Consider the following 17,792-nt stretch of genomic DNA (forward strand, 5'->3'; position numbering starts at 1 on the left):
GAGATGTTCTAGTCCCCTCATCATCTTTGTTTCCAGTACAGACTCTGAGGACCCTGGTGACAGTGGCCTTCAATGTCTGCTGCTCCTGCAGGGCTCGGAGAGGGGACCTTGAGTCAGTGTCACCTAATTCAGTTTTCTGCTAACACAGGCAGCCATGTTGTCCTGTCTCTCTGCAAGCTCATCAGTGTTCCTCTTAAGAGTCGTTTGGGGCTTTTTTTTTTGGCTCCCTCTCTGAATGGAATGAAGAACTTAACTCTTCAGGTAGTTGGAAGTGTTTTCGACTCCTGTTTAAATGTTTAAAGTCATTGGTGTCTGTGTCAGCCTGGTTATTCTCCATCAGTAGCCGTTGCACCCGCACCAGTGCAGTGATAGGTCTTTTGATGGTGTGGCCTGGGAAGAACTGCCCATGTTCTCTGCTCTTATAAAATAGTTTGGCCATTCTCATAGTCCTTCTCTAAACCCCCTTCCAGGCTAAACGAACCGATTGTCATTGAACTCAAGTAACCAGAACTTAAAGGGTGTTAATAATCCACTTATTTTCATGGAAATACATTGCCTGTTACAGGCCAGTCTTCCAGTTACACTGGACTGGGGAAGGGCATCCTGCTAGTAAAATCACAGCATGGAAATTTGGCAGTTTTCAGGATGGGGTAGTAGAATACAGCTGAAAAGTAGAATCTGACCTGACTATCAACAGAGCATTATAGCCATGCTCGTTTCCTACAAAAAGCCAAGCTCTTAAATTCTTCCATTACAGATCTGTCCTTTAGAAAAGGATAATTAAGAAAGACAGGAAGTAATGTAAACATTGATTTTCTCAGGACGTGATTGGACTTTCCAGAAAGCTTATTCATAATGTATCCATCTCCTGATTTGTGGTCCTGAGCCAGCCTGTGAAGCAGGAGGATGTTAGGTCCAATGCTGTGCTGGCTCAGGTTGACTGGATAGTGGTCTGAAAATGCAGGTTCGTACATAGATGCCACTGAGAACAGATTGGTTTCCTTTATAGATATTTTTTTTAGAGTATCTTGCTGGTTTTTAATAGGAAATTGCTTTGGCCCAATTGGAAAAGCCTGGGGTTAACTTCCAGTGTCTATATACATCTTATTTGTGCTTTGCTGGATTGAGACATAGATTTGATCTTTGCTACGTTTCACCTGACATCAGACTGGCACTATTAATTCATTTGGTAGGGAGGTATTTTGGGAGTATGTGCTCTTCACTACAAATTTTGAAGCATACTATCTCCTCTTATGATTTAAAAAAAGATCCTTCATGGCCTGAAGTTTTAACTTGGTAGCTAATGGTGAACAGAATAGGGCTGAAATTGGTGGGAAAATGCATTTCTTCATTAAATAATGCTTTATTTTTCAAGTTTTTAATTTATTAGTTTCATATATTATTCATATTATTGATTTAATTTATTATTTTAAAACAACAAATGTAAGCCTGTCCCACTGTATAACACACAAAATGTTCCTAAGCTATAATGTTCAGATTTAAGTTTATAACATTTAGTTACAATAGTTTCAAAATTAGACCATTTAAAAAATAGGAGAAAAGGATGCCAGTGTACAGTTCATACCTGTTTTATATGTATGTATTCCTGTACTCCAGCATTTCTGTTGTGTCATGTCTGTCTCATTCAGTACACGGACTTGGTTTCTCTGGTGACGAACCAAGAGGTCTGTTTTCCCTAGGATTCCTATTTGGCATTTGCGTTCGGAAGCAATGAGGAGATTAAGGTGAGGGAATGTAGGAAGAAAGCAGATGCTCATGTGATATTAGAAAGTGGAGTCCTGCCTTGGGAAACTGGATTCTGTCCTTGCCGTTGTTCCTAAGTGATGTCACTTAAGCAAAACTTAAACAAAAAGTTGGTCATTAATCTTGTAATCTTCATACTCTGGATGACGGACATGCGCAATAACCATAAGTGCCATTTGTAGAAGCACTGAGTGCCTAAATCGGTGTCTGAAGGCATGAAAAGTTACATTTAGAATATATTAAATTGTATATAATGGAACATGTTCTGAAAAGAAGGATCCCAATTGTCTCAAATTAGCCACCCACGTTTGTGAAACTCGATCTGTTTCAGTTACTTAGCTACAAAATAGAGGTAGCAACGTCAGTGCCTCATCTCATAACTGTTTTGAAGATAAATTACTCCTTTTTGAAAGAGTTAAGCTAGAATGGTGAGTGTGATAGAAAAATCCATATGAAATATGAGTCATTCTGTCTTCGTAGTGGAGTATGTGTAATGTGAGGAAAAAAAATACCTGGAGACACATTTTCAAAATGGGAGGTAAAATACTGGACAAATTGATATATATCATTAAGATGTTCAGCTAAATCCCAGGGGAAAAAAATGTGAGGCTATGTCATATAATGAACACATACAAATATTCTGATCCATGGAAAACCTCTTTGCCATTAAATTAGATGAAAACAGTAGTAGAATAAATGTGAGGAGACGCTATTCCAGATCTAGCTCTGCCTCACCTTGCGCAAATCACGGTCCTTTTGCCATGTGCCATTTTGTTATTCAGTTATTCAAGAGGTAACGGGCATAAACTTGAACACAGGAAGTTCCATCTAAACATGAGGAGGAACTTCTTTCCTGTGAGGGTGGCAGAGCCCTGGAAGAGGCTGCCCAGAGAGGTGGTGGAGTCTCCTTCTCTGTAGACTTTCAAACCCGCCTGGACACGTTTCTGTGCAACCTGCTCTAGGTGGACCTGCTCTGGCAGGGGGTTGGACTAGATGATCTCCAGCGGTCCCTTCCAACCCCTACTATTCTGTGATTCAGTCTGTTCATCCTAATTTCAGCCTTATTGTCCATTCAGGAATCCCTCATGCCCTTCAATATCACTGCTTAAGTCTCTGCTTTCTCCTTATTCTCTGGTTTGCTCCTATATGCATCCCACCCATGTCCACATCCAACTGGAAGGTCCTGGGCTCCAAGCGTGAAGTGCAGCCTGTTTCTCTTTAGCCGAATCTGGGGAGACTTTCATTGAGATGGCAGAAGACACCTCCTGAAGATGGATGCTGACAACCTGCCAAATTCCAGAATATAACATTGTCAGTGCTGCTCAAAGAGTGTTTCCTCACAGTTTGTGTAATACAGTAGAAACAATCTTTTTCTCCAGCCTCCTTGTTGAAGTGGTTGAATTGTTTCAGCAGATTTTTTCAAAAATATTCCAGATTTTTTCCTAAATTCAGTCTAAACAGTGGAAGTCGTAAGCAATGGAAAGGCAGCCTTATCATGGGAAGTCGTGGCCAGCTTTAAAAGTACTCGGAGCGGTAACCTCGCTTGTCCTTGGGGTAATGATGCCAGAGATCAAGAAGTACCATGGGACTGTTGTACTCTGTCTCTGCGCAATGTCTTTCCCATGCAGGTTTTTCACGTGGAAAATGCTCTTTTTTTCACTTTCCCTAGGTCAGAAATTACACAGAATGTGCCTGTGTCCAGAGTCGCCAGGTGATCACTCCGCCAACGGTGGGCCAGCGCAGTCAGCTCCGGCTGGTTATTGTCAAAACCTACCTGAATGAGAACGGCTACGCTGTTTCCGGGAAGTGTGACCGAACCTGCAACACCCTTATCCCATTCCTGATATTTCTCTTCATTGTTACCCTTATAACAGCCTGCGCCCAGCCCTCAGCAATCATAGTGACACTCAGGTGAGAACTCAGTCATGGTTTTTCAGGTATTTTTGCTGTGCCCGCTATCACCGTTGGCCAAACTCCTTCAAGCTTATGTATCCTTAAAAACCAAATAGAGTAGGGCTGAGGTGGATAGGGTGGAACTTGCTTGTATTTAGCATGTTAGAGTATGTAGCATGATAATCCACTTTATGAAACATAAAATGCCCAGTGATTTCCAGGTGCTATAAAGAGAGAATAAATTAAAGCATCATGTAAGAATGGAAGCTGTGGCTGCCCCATCTCTGTAGGGGTTCAAGGCCAGGCTGGATAGGGCTTTGAGCAACCTGCTCTAGTGGGAGGTGTCTCTACCCATGGCAGGGGGGTTGGAACTCGATGATCTTTAAGGTCCCTTCCAACCCAAACTATTCTATGATTCTATAATAATAATAAAAAAGCATTGTCATTGCACTGCAATTATGGAAAGGTAAACTACAGTCAATGAACATTCATACTGCAGTGGGCCTCATAACAGTGAGGTGCATAAGGGACATCTCCAGCAGGATTTCGTGATGTTCAGTAAAAAGAAAGTACAGTCCACACACATGAACAGTGACACCCACTGTCCTAAACCACATATTGTGCGCAGTCCATCGATCCAAGATTTGTGGCCCAGGTTGGTTCCTTGTTTTCTCAATTTCCAAGTGAGTGCTTGACTTCAAAACCTTGGTATTACAGCTGCACCCCTTTGACTGCGGTTTTGTTGTGAGTTTTTATCTTGTATCTTAATGTCATTAAAAGCTGCCTGTCTTAGTTTCAGACTTTTAGGTTAAGATTTAAAAGTATATTTTAAATTAGAAGAAAATTTATGGTTTATTAAAACTGTAGTTGCATTGCAGAATATCATTACCTTGTATGTAATCTTTCAAATGCGTGACATTTTCCCTTTGAAACCAATGGAAGAAATCTTGTATTACTTGTGTTGAAAAGGAATAGTGTTTAACGAGACTGTTTCAATGTTTCAACTGATATTTTTCCTAAAGTAGCTCCAAAGTGCTTATGCAGCACAGAGATCTATTAAATTCAGAAGCTGAGCCCAGCTTTCAGCAATTTAATTCTCCATTAATTCTAATTTATCTGAAAATGATTAAGAAAATAAAGCAAGACGTTATGTGAAATAATAGGAAACTACTAGGAGAAACCATAGCGTTTTGGATGGATTCTCTAAATTTCCTTAATGGCTTTGGATCAAATTCTTTAGGCCTTAGATAGGTAAAGGAAGGTTAAAAGGTGTGATTGAGATTTTAATTAAACAGAGTCAGGAGCGGCGGGCTGTATGTTTCCCTACCAATAAGAGTTAACAATATTAGAAGCTAAATGGAAGAAATTCAGAAAGATTTTTTACAGCTCAGAAAAAGGCCGGGAGGTAGATAGAGCCAGAGCGTAATGCAATGATTATCTGTTATGACTGTCTCTTCAGAGAAGTTTTCTTGTCTCCTGCTAGGTCTGTGGAAGACGGGGAGCGGCCCTTTGCACTAGGAATGCAGTTTGTTTTATTACGAACTCTTGGTAAGTCTTACAGTTACTGAGAATGTATTTAATTTCCTTTTTTTTTTTGGTTTGTTTTGTTACTGACTTTCTAGAACAACATTTTTGTCCCAGAATGAGAATTTTTACAGTTTCAAATTTTATTTAAAAATTAATAGTTACTGAATATTGCTTTATAAGGATTTTTTCTTTTTTAGAAACAGATTTTTATTGCTTTCAGCAACAACAATAGCTTTTTGCATTTTTAGCATAAGAAGCAATTGTTACTTAATGTCTAATTTCTAATGTTTCCAAGCAAAAAGACTACACGTTAAAAGTCTTTATTCCACAAAATAGCTTCTTTCAAGCTCTTGAACTTCTAAAATCCTGTCTATAAAGAACACTCAAGGTGTTCATCTACTATGAGAGATGTGACTAGGGCAAGCAAGGCCTATGCTAAGAGAACGAGAGTAGAAGCCCGTATAGCTGCATCTGGAAGTTTTCTTCGGGGAAGGATCATAGAACCATAGAATGGTTTGGGTTGGAAGGGACCTTAAAGATCATCGAGTTCCAACCCCCTGCCCTGGGCAGGGACACCTCCCACCAGACCAGGTTGCTCAAAGCCCCATCCAGCCTGGCCTTGAACACCTCCAGGGATGGGGTGTTTCTGACTTGTCTTAAAAGTGCTGTATTTCTGGAGAAAGCAGGAGCATTCAATGGGCTGGCTGCATTTTTAGCAACCATAGAAGTTAAAGTCTATTTCTGAGGAAGATCTATTCAAAAGAAAATGTACAATTTTAGTGGTCTCGCCGCTTCCATCCATCTTCATTAAGCGAAACATTTTGCAGTCTTTGGGGCTTTTCCTCCCTAATCTTAAACAACAGCACCCACCCTTTCCCAACTCATGGGCAATGGATGTTCAACAAGTAACGCTCTGGAGATGGCATTGTATTTTGTTCCTCTCCTGTATTTTACTTCCTGAGAGCAACATTGGATTATCTTTTGGTGGACACATGGTTCAAGAAGAGCTGTCTGGGGACGACAGATTGAAGCAGTACCTGTTGTAAGGTGTCTTCTTTGCTTGAATTCTTTCCCATTTGTGGTACATTTCATGTGTTGGTAGGAAGACTGGCTGACCAGCTTTCCATGTTCTACACTTTATGTGAGAACAGCAGTGTAGAAATCTCAAAAATTCTCGACCTGTTTGGCTAAGGCATATAGTTTCTTTAGAAGTTCTCCACTATATGCTAACACATATTATTTCTGTTGCTATTTTTATTCCAGCTTACATTCCCACCCCAATTTATTTTGGGGCTGTTATTGACACCACGTGCATGCTTTGGCAGCAGGATTGCGGCGTACAAGGATCTTGTTGGGAATACGATGTCACCTCCTTTCGTTTTGTCTACTTTGGGTTGGCAGCTGCTCTCAAGTTTGTGGGATTCTTTTTTATTTTCCTGGCCTGGTATTCCATTAAGTGTAAAGAAGAGCAACTGCAGAGACGGAGGTGGATGGCTTCGCCGGTGAACACTGTGAGCGAGATGGTTGGCCAAGCTGGACCGCAACAAAACTATGCACGGACTAGATCCTGCCCTACCTTCAGTTCCCGAGGAGACATCGGTGTGGCACAAGGAATGAACTGCGTAGCACAGACATACCCCGGCCCTTTTTCAGAAGCAATAAATTCCTCAAATGAAAATGCATTGGAAGAAGTCACTGCTGAGATATAGACCCCTGGCTTGGTAATGTAATATTTAGTTTTGTTGGTTGACTTAATTACGGCGCCTTGTAAAACACCTGTGCCTTCTATTTTTAATCTAAATATAATACGTGATAAAACCAACAAAGCTTAATGCAAACAACCATGGTATGTTCCTGAGGGCTGGATACCTCAAACCAACCCAAGTTTGTATTTCTCCCCTCCTGACATTGGAGTTTTAAAAATTGTGTTTGTAATTATTTCAGATGTGTCCATTAAATGTCCATGCTCTGATCTAATAGCAATGTAAGGGTGAGGTATTATGAACAGCAAAAGTCAGTGGAAGAGTAACAAAAACTCATATTGTTGATGTCTAGACGTCACAAAAATACTTAAATGTTTTGTCAACTTCATATCCGCAAATCGTATTTTTAAGAGATGAGTAATTACTGTGAGTTCTGCTACAAAGCACAATTGAACTTATTTAAACTATGCAACTTATTTGGATAATTGTATGTGCACCAAATTGAGTTTGAAGTTTGCTTTTAAAGACGTTACTGCAACTGAATTTGAAAGGGGCTATTTTCAGACATAAGCATTAAATTAAAAAAGAACATAAGGTTTAAAGTACTGTTAATAACATGTTAAGCCATACAAAAGTTACGCATCAGGTAACACTTGGAAATGTTGAGTCGTAATATCTTTATCCTGTCAAAATGTGCATTAGTTTTCATTTGATGGGACGTAGTCCCATCAAATGTACTTCACAAATGTACTTCACAAAGTACACAGGCTGGGAAAGTATAATGCTTGGGGTAAAAAACTTCAGTATTAATTTATAATAACATTAAGATGTAGGAATCGTACACACATACCAGAGCAGATATGTGCATATTTCTGTAATGTTATTTGGGTGGCTGTTACTCGCGCCAAATCCATACTTTTCCCGAAGAAGAAAAATAAGCAGCTATATCTTGATAGGAAGAGCTTGGCTGTCCTTCAGAAACACGTGCTGGGTTTAATTCAGCTTCGGTGAGCAAATCTCGAGGGAGAGTGAATGGCCTCACTCTCCCTCGAGGGGACCCGCTGGTCCCCTGGCAGTTGGGGATGGTGCAGGGCTCGGGCTGGTGCCGCTGGCTGCAGGAGTCAGCAGAGAGACCCTTCAGGTGGGCTGCAGGCAGCCCTGCCCACCGGTACGAGGCTTTCCCCTCTGCTCCTAGCACCCAGGACAGCTAGGGAGGGGACGGCAGCTCCATGGGTCCCTCTCATTTCTCCCCACGCTTCTGCCTCTCTCACTGCCCGGTGCTGGGCAGGCTGGTGGGACGGGTCTGGAGGTCACAGTTGGCACGGTTTGTCCCACACATGGCTGCCTTTCCTTTTCTCAGCTTCATTGAAAGCGTCGGTGAAGGCGAAGGGCAGGTCATCTCTCCTTTGCCCTTCCAGGGGAAGAGCTAAGAATAGAGACTGACTGCGAGCGTGGACCCACGGGACATGATGTGGCCTTTGCTTATTCCAAATTACTGTAGCGTGCTTTCTCCCCAGGAGATGCTGAGACTTTCTCATCAAATGTACTTGGCATCTCATTTTTTGCTCTGGAGGCTTTGTGGTGCCATGCTTATGATGTACTAATGATGTCTCAAAGGGCAGAGAATGAATTCAGGTGGACACTAGGAAGTCAAAAGTTGTATTTTGCCCTGCAGGGAAAGTCTTAGAAGTTTAGGAAATTAGGAAATTAAAAGCAGTCTTTTAAGAGGACTCAGTGATAGGCATGTTTGGATTTTGTGATGTGGGGGGGCTTGTGTGAAAATAAATAGAAGACAACAGAACTTCTACATATTTTTGAACAGGTACTCCTGGTTTCATTTTAAATTTATCAGTGATTTAATTTATTAATGATCAAACATTATATGGAACCAAGTCCTTGAAATTAAAGTCATTGGCATCCACTGAGCTGTCCTGGGAAGAGTAGATTTCCCTCTCTTTCTCCTTTGCTGGCTGCCTTCCCTCTTCTCCTGGCTCTCCTTGACTGGCACACGGGGCTTCCCACTGGTTGCCCTGCTTGAACTGGTGGCTGCTTATTTCAGAACGCTTCAGTCCGTTTATGTAGCTTGTAACGATTTCCACTTTCCGTAGCTGCAAACTCAGATGCTTCTACTCCAAACTACAAGGCGGAAGAATAACGTTTTAATCACCTCCTGCTCTTCTATACATATTAATAGCTTTTTGGGATCAAGCCACTGGGCACAACGCATCCACAGTTCTGTGCCACCTGAGTTGTCAGCTTCTATGCTTCTCATCCCAAGGAATAAATTTCTTCAGCTCAAAGGTATATTTGGCTTTTTTTTTTTTTTTTTGCCATAGGAGATCAGAACAGATGATAAAAGTGTTTCCTTTTGCTCCAGTCTCAAATGCTTCTTGCACCGAGAAATTCCTGCCATGGCAAAAAGTGAGGCAAAGTAGAAGGAAAAAGTGTAATTGCTGCCCATCACCCATCCATTTTAGTAACTCACCCATTTTAATCAGCACAGAAGGAGGTGAAGAGCGACAATCTTTTCAAATACCTCAGAAACAGAGCATTTAGGGAATTGTAAAAGGCTGGAAATGAATCATCTGTCCTCACCTATTCTGTTTTGTGCCGTGCATGCACTTCTCTTCCATGCGAATAACAAGGGAGAGCAGATCAGTCTTGTGGGATTGTCAGGAGCTGACACTGATGGCAGGGAATGAGGGTGGTAGAAGTGACGCGCCTGCAACCGCTGCCGCTTCTGAGCTGGTTTCACGGAAATTCAGAGCTTGTTGGAATGGAGACCACCTGCTTTTTAGGGAATCCTGACACTTGCACTTGGAAAAACATTCATTTTTTGAAACACTTGAGAAACTGGAATATAGAGGGAAAGACGTTCACTTTAGAAATACTGAAAAAGCCTTCTTTAAATACTTTCAATAGCCTTTTTATTTTTCGATTATAGATTATTTTGACAATATGAGTATATGTCTACAAAACCACTCCATTAAATCAGCATCCTCTGAAAGAAAGAAACCCCAAATTCTGGCCAGTTTTTGATTGATTCCTGAAGGAGGTTTTACTGTGAGTAAGCTCGAGCAGTCTAAGCCAATAAAGGCACACGGGAGAAAGACATTAGCTTCCTAAAGGAGTCAATTCCAGCATTGTCAACCTTGACTGAAGTATGGACTGAGACCTGCTGAACAAACACTATTTTCGGAGGTGGTCATTGCTGAAGGAAGCAAAATCGCCAGAGAAGTTGTGGGCATCTCTAGCAACAATCTTGATCGATTTGCGGTGCTAAACCAACTCACCAGAAGAAAAAAGGAGCTTTATCATGCAGTGAAGGTGGCCACACTGCCTTCCTGCTGTGAAACCGTCTGACCAGGGAATATAAAATTCCATTTGCTTGTAATTTCCACCACTTTCCCCTCTTTACATCAGAAACTTCAGTAAAACTTCAGAGAGGACGTTACCACGGCTTTGAGTGCTCATGAGTGTAGCACCCTCAGGAGATGGTAGAGCTTTTGGGGGCTGTGGTCCTGGCTGGAATATCTGGAGAGTGGGACTCTAATTTCTAATTCTAGGCAAAAGCCCCGTGGTTTTGCTCCTCCTTTTTCCCCATGAGCATACTAAATATAATATGGTACAATTTGGAACTGGTGGCATTTTGTGTCGTTTCAGTACAGTGCGAGCAGCCATAAGAACCGTGTTGAAAATTATGGTGCAACTGATATGTAATTGGAAACTCTCAGTTCTTTGACCGGCTGTTGTGTCTTTAAAAGTGCACGTAGTAACTTGCAGTTCCTCAGAACTTCCTGTTCTGTGGGTGAAGCAGGGGCCCAAACCTCCTCCTAGGTACTAGAAATGTAAGTTTGCAAGCCCCAAAATTAGTTACAAACACTTGAGTGTAGTGTTTCAAAAAATATAGCTTATTAATTTGTAGCATTAACTACTCATTCATTATGGCTCTAATCCAGCAGAGCACTTAAATATGGGTGTAAGCTTATATACTTAAGTAATGCACTTAAAAATAATGCATGTGTTGGACCGAATCCCATCTGCGGTCAAAAAGGAGTTCCTTTACCCAAGAGTAACTTCCATGCTGAGTTTTTTTCCCCATGGATTCAGTGATCGTTGTAAGCAGAATAGCACAAAGCGGCACTGGAGTCCTTCCCTGTGGCATTCATGTGTGGCCACCGGCACTGGAGGAAAGCTTTCATTTTCAAATATAGTTAAAATTCCATATATTTTGTGGACATGCTCAAAGATGCATTCTAACTCTTCCTGCCGTTCACTTCTTGATTTCTGGCTGAAAAATCTGTGCGGTATGTGGGGAGATAAATTAAACAAGGGCATCTTTCTGACCTTAAAGCCAACGACATTGCTCAAGTAACGCTGTAGCTTTGGAGTGTGCCCTTTGGCAAAATTCGGACCTAGAGGTTCGGATGACAAATTTTCAGTATCCTGCACAAGCCGCCTGCTCTGAGTGATTTCCCAGACAGCGTGGCTGGGAGAGGGCTCAGCACCTTCCGTACTGTTCCTGCGGGTTTCCCCCCCCCAAAATGCCTGAATTATTGCTGCCTTACTACACTTTCTGTGCGTGTAATAGCACAGCTCTTCGTGCTGTTATATTGAAGTAAAACTGATGATAAAGAGGTCCAAAGTGTCTTACAGCTATTCTGGAGCCAGTTTCTCAGCTTCATCGGGATGGTGAGGCTGAAGAAGTGGGCTTTACGTTAACAAGCTGGCGCTTCAGCAAGCATGATATCAAGTGCTTGTTTAGCTTTTATACTCTGTTCACTGGTGACTACTGCTGTTTTCGGAGATCAAAGACAAAATATTTCTGAACAGGTTTATATTTTTTCTGTTTTCTCAATAATGGTCTTTTATAATGACATAGGAGATGCAGGGTCCGGGTTCCCCCAGCTGAAGGCATCCAGCTGCGGTTGCTTTCTAAGGGCTTAAAACACCCAGCGATTTACCTGGGCTGCAGTCTGAACCGGTGTTGCTTTGGACAGAGTGTTTGCCCCTTTTAGAACCTGTCTGAACATATTTTCAGGTTCTTCACATATTGGACTTTGATTTTATAGACATTTTTATCCTTTAGAGTGCTTAGCAGAGGAACAGTCACCATCGTGGTAGATCCGTTCTTTGGTGTAGAATTAGGGCTTTCTTTTTTTCTTATAACATCTTGTTTTACAAATAACAGTTCGAAAAGGTTACGTGTAAACATTGTCACAGAGTAGAAGTGCAGAGCCTTCAGCATGGGGACTAGGTATGACCAGGTTTCATATAATTCATCTTCTTTACACTGAATATCACTAGTACATTTTATTATGTGGCCAAAAGTTTGAAAGCCTACCTGCTCCTCAGGAAGGAAATTTTCCCTATCCTTTCCACAGAATATATTACTTAAAATTATGGAGGACAGTTAACATTATCCATATCCCATAGTCATATCCATCACATTAACTACAGTTAATAACTGTAGTTTTTAGCAAACCCCCCTCCAGTCCTTCAAATAAGCTATTTTCTTTTGTCTTAAACACAGATGTAGCTCTGCAAGTTCAAAGTAGCTCCAAACTTTTCTTGGTTTTAAGTGTTATGAAAGAGATACTTATTTATCCAGGTTCCATTCTACTCTTCCAATTATTATATTATCCATTGTTATGTACTGTATTTTCTTATTTTTCCTATCTCAAACCAGTTGTCACAATGTTATCCTGTAACAGCATTTTGTTCATGGTACAGAATAGGTGAAAAGCTGTGGAATTCGTGAAGGGCTACCAAAAGCATCCAAAACATTGTTCACCTCAAGGAAGGGTGAGACAGCTTGATAATCTTTGGACAAATGACTAAACAACACTGTGGTGCTAATAGGTACTGAAGTATTTTATGATGTATTCACTATGACTTAAATGACATATTCAAGGCATGTCAGTGATGCAGCTGCATGTGGTTTTGTTCTTAAAGTCTGGGCTGCTCCAGCAAAGACAGTGTTTGTGATTCCTGGTGGGCCAATTCATACCCTAGCTCTTCTGTGGGAAAGTCATTTCAGGAGGCAGCATAGGATCTGGCCCAGTGCTAATGGCTGAGGTAAAAGCTACACTACACCGACCACAGAAATCTCATGTGGGATGTATTCATCCTGCTGTGGCATCTTACTTTATTTAGTGGCTTTGCTTAAGAATAGGCTGAAAATAAATTCTATAGTAATGATAAGAAACACTGGGCTAAATTCTGGGACCCCTTAACCAAGCAACTTTAGTAAGGGTTTGAATTAAACTGAGGATTCAGATCTGAAATATTAATGTTCTTCCATGGAATACCAGAAAGAGAGGGGTAGAATAAGAGCAAATTCTACCTCTACCAATGGAAAAGGCCAAATCTGGTCAACTTTAAAGTGAGCTGTGATTTAAAACAGAGTTTGGTTTTAAAATCTTGAAGACAAATTTTTTTCCCTTCCATTTTGAATTCTGCAAGGTAATTATTTTGTGTTATGTGCCTGGACTGCTCATGCAGAAGAGGCATCTGTATCCTAAATAGCCCGGAGAGGTATCCCTCCGACTGACAGGGCAGAAATTTTACCTCTTTAACAAACTCCATATTTGAAAACATGGAGGGACATTTCAAAACAAAACAAAAAAAATGTACAAAATCATCCAGAACTGAGTTTTAGTATGGAAAATAAAATTAAGACCTGCTCTTTTCCCCAGTTGAGCAAATGGGAGTTTTGCCCTTGCCTGCAGCGCGTACCTCAACCAAACAATTCGAGCAGAACAGCGACGGTCTGGGTAGGACGATAGGAGCATGGAGTGGGCACACTGCCTGTAACTGTTTAGTTTTTAAAAACCTCATTATTAAGCAAATTTGTAGAGTATTAGGGAAATCTGTAGAGTATGTCTGACTGTATGAGTGTGTGGGTGCTGTGCTGTGGTAAAAAGAGACTAATTGGTTTATGCGGTTTGTTTTGCATACTTTAGGCTCCTGTATGGGGTTTTTTAATTGGTATTTATTTCTCAGCAGACCTTAGAATAATTTCAAAGCTGTGTAACACATCATTTAATGAAATCTATTGTCAGCATCTCTTGTAAACATGTGTTTACAAAACAAACTCTTCAATACTTGATACTTGGAAATAAAAAATAGCATATCATGTGTGTTTCATTTCCGACAAAAAAGAGAAAATTACAAAAAAGGTACGTGGGTAGCAATCGTTCTGGATCAGGTGATGAAGTATTTGGTCTTTTAGTGCATAGTCAGACAAAACCAGATCTTTCCACTGAATTCAGTAACCACTGAATCACACTTAAGTATTGATGGTGCAGAAATAAATTGTAAAATTCCAGAGGTTCCTCTAGGATTAGATTTGATTGGTATTAGTGATGTGCTAAAAAATACAAATTTGTTTGAAATAGAATTATAGAACCATAGAATGGTTTGTGTTGGAAGGGACCTTAAAGATCATCGAGTTCCAACCCCCCTGCCATGGGCAGGGACACCTCCCACCAGACCAGGTTGCTCAAAGCCCCATCCAGCCTGGCCTTGAACCCCTCCAGGGATGGGGCAGCCACAGCTTCTCTGGGCAACCTGTTCCAGTGCCTCACCACCCTCACAGCAAAGAATTTCTTCCTAAGATCTCATCTAAATCTCCCCTCTTTCAGTTTAAAACCGTTTCTCCTCATCCTATCACTCCGCTCCCTGATTGAGTCCCTCCCCATCTCTCCTGGAGCCCCCTTTAGGGACTCTAAGGTCTTCCCAGAGCCTTCTCTTCTCCAGGCTGAACAACCCCAACTCTCTCAGCCTGTCCTCACAGCAGAGGGGCTCCAGCCCTCTGAGCATCTTCGTGGCCTCCTCTGGACCCTTTCCATCAGGTCCATGTCCTTCCTGTGCTGAGGACCAGAGCTGGACGCAGTGCTCCAGGTGGGGTCTCACCAGAGCAGAGCAGAGGGGTAGAATCACCTCCCTTGACCTGCTGGATCTGTGGTCCATTCCCCTTTAGCTCTGTCGTGTGTCTGGTCTGCTCCTCTTTGCTGTCAGAGGGAGAGCTCTGCAGGGAGGAGGGAAAGCAGCAAAGCAGGGGATGATACCACGTAATATCCGTTTACGCCCGGGAGCCACCGGTTCTGCATCTTGGTGCATTGACTTTAAGGAAAAAAGGATCAGATGAATTGAGAATTAAAAAAAAAATAATCACAGCATGTCTTAAACAAAAAAATATATATTATTCACAATCTCCAGGAACAATTTATAACTAACAGAATGTGGTGTGTCATTTCGTTTCCCATGGCTTTAAATGTGGATGGAATCTTAAAAATGAAACTTGTAACATACTTTAAAAATAAATCTTAATCAGCAGGAAAACTGGATCATCTGGACTTCTCTGAAGCAGGTAAAGTAAACCACTTTTTATTTCAAGAAATATTGCTTCTAGACTTTCCCGAAGCCAGAATTGTTCTATAAAAGTATCACAGAAATATTATACAAGATTTAAAAACACAGTCTGTATCCTAGTAACTTAAAACCTATGTACAAATAGCATCATTCATGACCATAAATACGTTTTTCTATCAATCAGCCCATGACACATACATCAGATAAAGAGCTAGTAATTTTAACATATGTACAGAGTCCATCAAAAAGACTGCTTCTTAAAATTATTAAACTCCTACTAAAAGAATCTCCTTTTTAAAAAGTTTCAACTTAAAATACAATGCAATGAATGTAAGTTTAACCTGCAGTGCTTGCAATAGCCAAGAAATACTCACTACACTATATAACACGTAACAGATAGGAAACACACCCGTGAATTGGATGCTGTGGAATTACATCTGTTTGAGGTAATTCTCCTTGGTTGTTGTTGCACTAATTGTTTAGAAATTTTTAGAAAAAGCAAGGGAAGACACTAAGGTTTGAGTAATACAGATTTGCAAAGTCATTTTCGTATTATACTTTATAAAATTTAATGTTTGGTAAAGTTCAAGAAAATATTTAGAATACAACAACAAAAATTATCTAAACTACTGGTTTTTACCTCGTGCCTTTTGTATCTAGAACAATGTAAATCTAACATGATTTTATCATTCCCTTTAACGCCTGTTGAAAAAAAAACAAACAAAAAACCAAAGAATTGCAGTCTCAGAATTCTAATAATGCTTTCAGGATACTGTTCGGGATAATAGGCATTAGATGTGGTGACAAAAGCATATATGTATTGATGTAAACCTTTCTACCAATATCGGCAAGAAAAAAAAAAAAAAAGTCAAAAAAACCTCATGGATTTTTAATACTGTCAATATCAACATATAGGGAAACAATCCAGTTTAAACAAATCCTCCTACGGTTAACAATCATTAGCCATACCTTTCTGCGAGTAAATTTAATTAAAGTAACAAAAACATGCAATATTTTTGCTAAAAATAAGATTCAGAGTCTGTTTCCATAATCCGTGCTGGTCACCTCTTTCCCGTCAGCCTATTTATTGGTTTCACAATTACATGAGACAACGAGCAAACTGAGAACATGTAAGGTATTAGATTCATAAATGGTATGGCATACAGGTTTTAAAAGTGCATTTTACTCAAAAGCGTGACATTAGGAACTTCCAGTGGTTAAAATAATTTATGAAAAAGCCATTATGCAGACAGGTTGGGTGGACTGAAACATTCATTCGTGGTGGGATCATTTGGAAACAGAGAAAGTAAACTTGAACAACCCTTTCACAGAAATAATTCTTAGCTTTTGGAGAACGTGCTGCTCCATGTGAAAGTTAACACTGTTTCTTTTCATCAAAAACTGGAAATCTTGCTTCCCGGTGGGGAGAATCGCTGTGAAAATATGTGCGTGTGAAGAAAACAAATGCACACCGACAAATACTGAACTGGGCTCAATTTAGCTGCAAAACGTTATCTACAACAAACGTGGAATGTCAGTTGTCATGATCACCTTTATTAGTTTGCTAATAAGAAAAAAGGAGAACTGATTTAATGGTTTACAACTTGATCTAATCCAAGGAGAGTGGAGCTGAGGCACTGCCTTCTACGCTTAGGATTTGTGAGGTTTCCCCTGCAAGACTCTGTTCAGTTTTTTTTAAGAGAGGTCCTGTTTTCTGGGTACCAATAGAAGAATCCCTAATGGATACGTTTCCAGCCTGATGAACGAGGGGTTCATCGGACCTCACGGGAAGATATATTTGATCTTCAAATATATCTTCCCCAGTGTCACTGTTCTGAGGAGTGTCTTTTTGAGGAATGCTGATGGGTTGTAGCATGAAGCTATGCCGGGACTCCAACTCTATCAAACCGTTCCCACTGAAATCCATATCAAAACGGTCTGACTCTTTATCCTCCGTCCATTTTTCAGCTTGATGATTATTTCTCCAGTGTGCGTCACTCAAACTACTTTTCTCAGGAATATCGTTGTTTAATTCAAGTTTCCTGTCCTGGCTTAAATTCACCGTGCTCAAAGCGAGGGCTGCCAAGTCCGTTGGCACAATAAGCTGCAGCTCTCCCGAAGGCGAGCCGCTCGATTCTTCAGCAGAAGTCATTTCCGCCGAGGCAAACGGCGTGGATGACTCGTCCCCATCCCCGTTGCTTCGAGCGATGTGAGCCTTGTCTGTTTTATTTTGCTGGTAGTAACCGTTCAGCAGTGCAAACATTCTATCTACATCCTTCAAGTAATTAGTCCAGTCAGCCAGACTAAGTCTATAGTTGTATCTGTACTCATATACACTGTCATTCACACTGTACAAGTCTTCCAGTCCTTGCCAGTCGATGTCACCAGTGAAACTGGGCAGGTTAGCCTTCCCATCCATCCCATAACTGTCCTCTGTTGAAAGAAAGAATAAAGCCTAATGGTGAACACCAGCTTAAAAGCGCAAACAAAGCTTCCATGTGTGTTTCTACTCCAATTTGCTTGAAAGCA

General features: G+C 40.8%; 2 protein-coding genes across 6 annotated transcripts in view; one reads left to right on the top strand and one right to left on the bottom strand.

Annotated features, from left to right (window-relative positions):
* SLCO5A1 (solute carrier organic anion transporter family member 5A1) overlaps nucleotides 1-6,906 on the top strand; it is a 79,804-nt gene extending 72,898 nt beyond the window's left edge. The window contains exons 7-9 of the mRNA XM_074146619.1: nucleotides 3,434-3,675; nucleotides 5,141-5,205; nucleotides 6,448-6,906. Of these exons, the coding sequence (XP_074002720.1) occupies nucleotides 3,434-3,675; nucleotides 5,141-5,205; nucleotides 6,448-6,893 (753 nt within the window). The 3' untranslated portion in view covers nucleotides 6,894-6,906. The remainder of the gene's footprint in view (nucleotides 1-3,433; nucleotides 3,676-5,140; nucleotides 5,206-6,447) is intronic.
* A 9,890-nt stretch (nucleotides 6,907-16,796) lies between these two features.
* Nucleotides 16,797-17,792, bottom strand: part of SULF1 (sulfatase 1) — a 69,362-nt gene continuing 68,366 nt past the window's right edge. For 4 of the 5 annotated variants that reach the window (XM_074146210.1, XM_074146209.1, XM_074146208.1 and 1 more), the window contains one exon: nucleotides 16,797-17,696. In XM_074146210.1, the coding sequence (XP_074002311.1) occupies nucleotides 17,666-17,696 (31 nt within the window). In that variant the 3' untranslated portion in view covers nucleotides 16,797-17,665. The remainder of the gene's footprint in view (nucleotides 17,697-17,792) is intronic. The other variant, XM_074146207.1, reaches the window with a different exon arrangement.

The sequence above is a fragment of the Numenius arquata genome, chromosome 4 (assembly GCF_964106895.1).
Source record: "Numenius arquata chromosome 4, bNumArq3.hap1.1, whole genome shotgun sequence".
Lineage (NCBI taxonomy): Eukaryota > Metazoa > Chordata > Aves > Charadriiformes > Scolopacidae > Numenius > Numenius arquata.